Source organism: Impatiens glandulifera, unplaced genomic scaffold (genome assembly GCF_907164915.1).
Source record: "Impatiens glandulifera unplaced genomic scaffold, dImpGla2.1, whole genome shotgun sequence".
Lineage (NCBI taxonomy): Eukaryota > Viridiplantae > Streptophyta > Magnoliopsida > Ericales > Balsaminaceae > Impatiens > Impatiens glandulifera.
Genome location: NW_025919108.1, coordinates 51,926 through 55,504, shown reverse-complemented (window position 1 = coordinate 55,504; position 3,579 = coordinate 51,926). Strand labels below are relative to the sequence as shown.

At 30.0% G+C, this 3,579-nt stretch overlaps 1 protein-coding gene across 1 annotated transcript; it reads right to left on the bottom strand.

The window, feature by feature from the left end:
• Window positions 1-1,106: 1,106 nt before the first annotated feature.
• On the bottom strand, window positions 1,107-2,868 carry LOC124917437 (epoxide hydrolase A-like). Its single transcript, XM_047457880.1, has 2 exons — window positions 2,377-2,868; window positions 1,107-1,355 (listed from the first exon to the last, which is right to left on the bottom strand). Exons 1-2 carry the CDS (start codon window positions 2,857-2,859, stop codon window positions 1,107-1,109), a joined length of 732 nt encoding a protein of 243 aa, XP_047313836.1. The 5' UTR covers window positions 2,860-2,868.
• Window positions 2,869-3,579: the final 711 nt, after the last annotated feature.

The following is a 3,579-nucleotide window of genomic DNA, read 5'->3' as shown; positions in this document are numbered from 1 at the left end:
GTCTCAATCTCAATCCACATCTCATAACACCACCTTCAATAATAGTTCTCGTCAAAAAGACTTCAAATATTGTACCTTTAGAATTTAAATCTTAAGTATTCATTTATCATTCTAAGTTAAAATGATTTCCACCCAAAAAAATGATTTTAATAGAAATTCTAGACCTCATAATGGATCCCAATAAAACATAGTCGAACAAAATTGTCGGAACGAATAACATATGTATCCGCATTAAAAATAAATCAAAATAAGTAGCAAGTTATTACCACAAAAAAATATCAAATTTAAAAGAATTAAAAAAATAATAAGTGTAATAATCAAATCTGAATACCATAGACTACAAACCATTATCAAAGCTTCGTCTAGTCATTCAATTGTAATAACATGATTTAATAAAAACAAATGAAGATAATCTTGTCCACAAAGCATCCTTATAAAATTACAATTGAAAACATCATCTTCAACTAGTGTTTTTATTATAATAATAATAATAATAATAATAGACTATGTAAATAACCTCCCCAAACACAATACGAAGTCTAAGGTGCATACATGAGGAGTAGACAAGCCTTATAAAGGCACGCCACTTCAAGCCAAGCTTCGTCAACTAGTCATTGTACGTAATAACATGATTAAATAAAATCAAGTGACAATAATCTTGTCTTTATTACAATAATAATAATAGACTCCAGAAACACGAGACGAAGTACTGTAACGTGCATAAACGAGGAGGAGACATTGCAGAAAGAAATGATTTGTCGTCGAGTCAATTATATATAACTTTTAATGAAGTTGTGGATGTGGTAATTGACATCTTGAGGTTTCTCTTGGTTTATAAAATGGGCAACATCCTCCATGACCACAATCTCATCGTCCAACAATGGCACGTCTTTCTTGAACCCACCACCGTGTACATACTCCTTCACTAGTGGTATGTGATAGACCAGATCAAGGTCCCCAACCACAAATTTCACCGGCACATTCACTTTAGCACCTTCCCATGGCGCCAATAGTTCCCAATCTCTGAGACAATTACTTAATAATAAGGATTAATAATAAGGATGTGATACTTAACAAGTAAAAAAAATGCATGCATGCATGGTTACTTACAACTTGAAAGCACGATAGTAGTTTATGCCTCCGGTGAATCCAGTTTTCTCGTAATTGGAAACATAATAGTCGAGATCTTCCTCGGACAACCAGTGGGGTAAGGCAATCGGGGTGTGGTACGAGTCAATGAAATTATCGGTGGTTTTAGGGAAGAAAAAGGGGGCTGGATCGCGAAATGTTAGGAACTTCTTCAGCACTTGTTTAAAACCAACCTTTGCAAACTCAGCTTCAATGTCACCAGGTTCCTTCACAACATGTAATAAATACAATTTTTAGCCAATTTATTTTCAAAAACATATACGTTTTCATTTTACAGATCTATAATAAGTGGTAGTAGTTTTAGCTAATGTAAAAATGTAGTTTTTGCTCAAGCAGTCTAATTTGGTCCATGTATTTTTGACTCAAACAGTCTAATGTTGTCCAAATCGTTCCCAATCAAACCTGTTGAATTGTGGTGTTTATTAAATAATTTTGTTCTGTTTATTGTCTATATACATTCTTATTTGAATTTATACATAAATTAATTATTATATTATTTATTTGGTAGGTTTAAATAATTTTTATTATTTTTGGATTTATTTATTATTTGTTAATGTTTTTGAAAAAGATACATGTGTATTAAAATAATAAAATTATTAATTTATAATTTAAAATATTTAATTTTATTTAAAATTAATATAAGACTACTCTCTCATTTTTTTTTATTCTATTACTAAATAATAGTATAAGATAATAATAGAGTGGAAAAGGTTAAATTATCCCACCGATTTATCCTATTATTTAAATTATTATCCTTTTATTTGTTTATTTAATAAATGTGTGTTTGAAACTGGTTATTATAAGCCCATACCAATTTCACATTTAAATATGCAGTCAGGGTCATCTCTTATTATCTCCCCCACTTCCATACGTGGGCCCCCACTTTCATTCGGTAGAGTAAAATTGAAATAATTTTTATTTTATTTTTTAATTTATTTTTATATTTATTTACTTTTTAAAAAAAACTTTTTTTTTTAATTATTCATAATATGAAATAAAATAATAATAGTTTAAAAAGAGTAATAAAGAATATATATATATATATATTTCAACTAAAAACATATTTTTAAAGTATATATATATATGAAAAATAATAATTATACTCAACCAATTTACTCCAATCTGGCCGGCGAAGTGACAGATAACAAACAAACCGTATTTAAAAATAAAAAATAAAAAAAGTTAATAAAAAAAATGAAATTAAGAAAGAGAGAAAGAGAAGTACACCTGAAATCTCCAAATGTAGTGGTGATCGCCGTAGATGGCCCGGAAAAGATCCGTGAAGTTCATAGCAGGATCCGGGTTCCGTTTGAGATAATGGACACTGAGGGATACGAAGGCCTTGACTCTATCGGGTCTGAACAGACACAAGTACCACCCGATGGATGCTCCCCAGTCATGGCCCACGACGAACACCTTTTCCTCGTCCGGCGCGATGGCGTCGAGGAGCGAAACGATGTCGCCGACCAGATGCATGACGCTGAATTGGGATGGGTCCTGAGTTGGGGCTCCGGTTGTTTGACCAAAGCCGCGTAGGTCTGGGGCGACGGCGCGGTAACCATTGTCGGCGAAGTAGAGGATCTGATGGCGCCATGAGTACCATAGATCAGGGAAGCCGTGGAGGAATAGGATCGTCGGACCTTTTCCCTTTTCTGCTATGTGCATGTTTATTCCATTTATCTTCAAGTTTCTGTGTTCAATCTCCTCCATTTTCTCTCTCTCTCAAATTGCCCAGCTAAATATGATTACTAAAAAAAAATCAATTTCACCTTTAATAACTTGTTTGACAGTTGTGTTATTTTGGTTTTTTATGATTTTTTAAATCATTAATATATTTTTCTATTTAAAATATGATTACTCACCATTGAAGATTTTTGCGGTCTCCAAGGATGCATTATTAAACATTAGATTACACATTTCGGCTTGATCTTAAGCATTTAATCACCCCGTTGACAAACGATTTACTCAAGCTGAAATTCCCAGTTCTTAAGTATGAAATATTAACACTTAAATCGCTAGACTACTTATTATTGTTGAAATAATTTTATAATTTTGTGTATTTATATATATTTTGTAAGTTATATTTTATATAATAAGTATATATATATATATATATATATATATATATATATATATATATATATATATATATATATATATATATATATATTATATAAACATCTCATACTCATATCAAAAATATATTTTCGTTAATAATAATATATATAGCATTATGTAATAAAATTAATTAATTTTTTTAACCTAATTTTATTTTTAAGTACATGACACATTGAGTACATTTTTAAAATTATTGCAATTTTTTGTTGTTAAATTTATTTTGTTTTATATGTTTTCCATGTGCATTACAATATCCCAACATTCAACACATATTGCATTTTTAATTTTATTTTTAAATTTTTTAAGTTTATG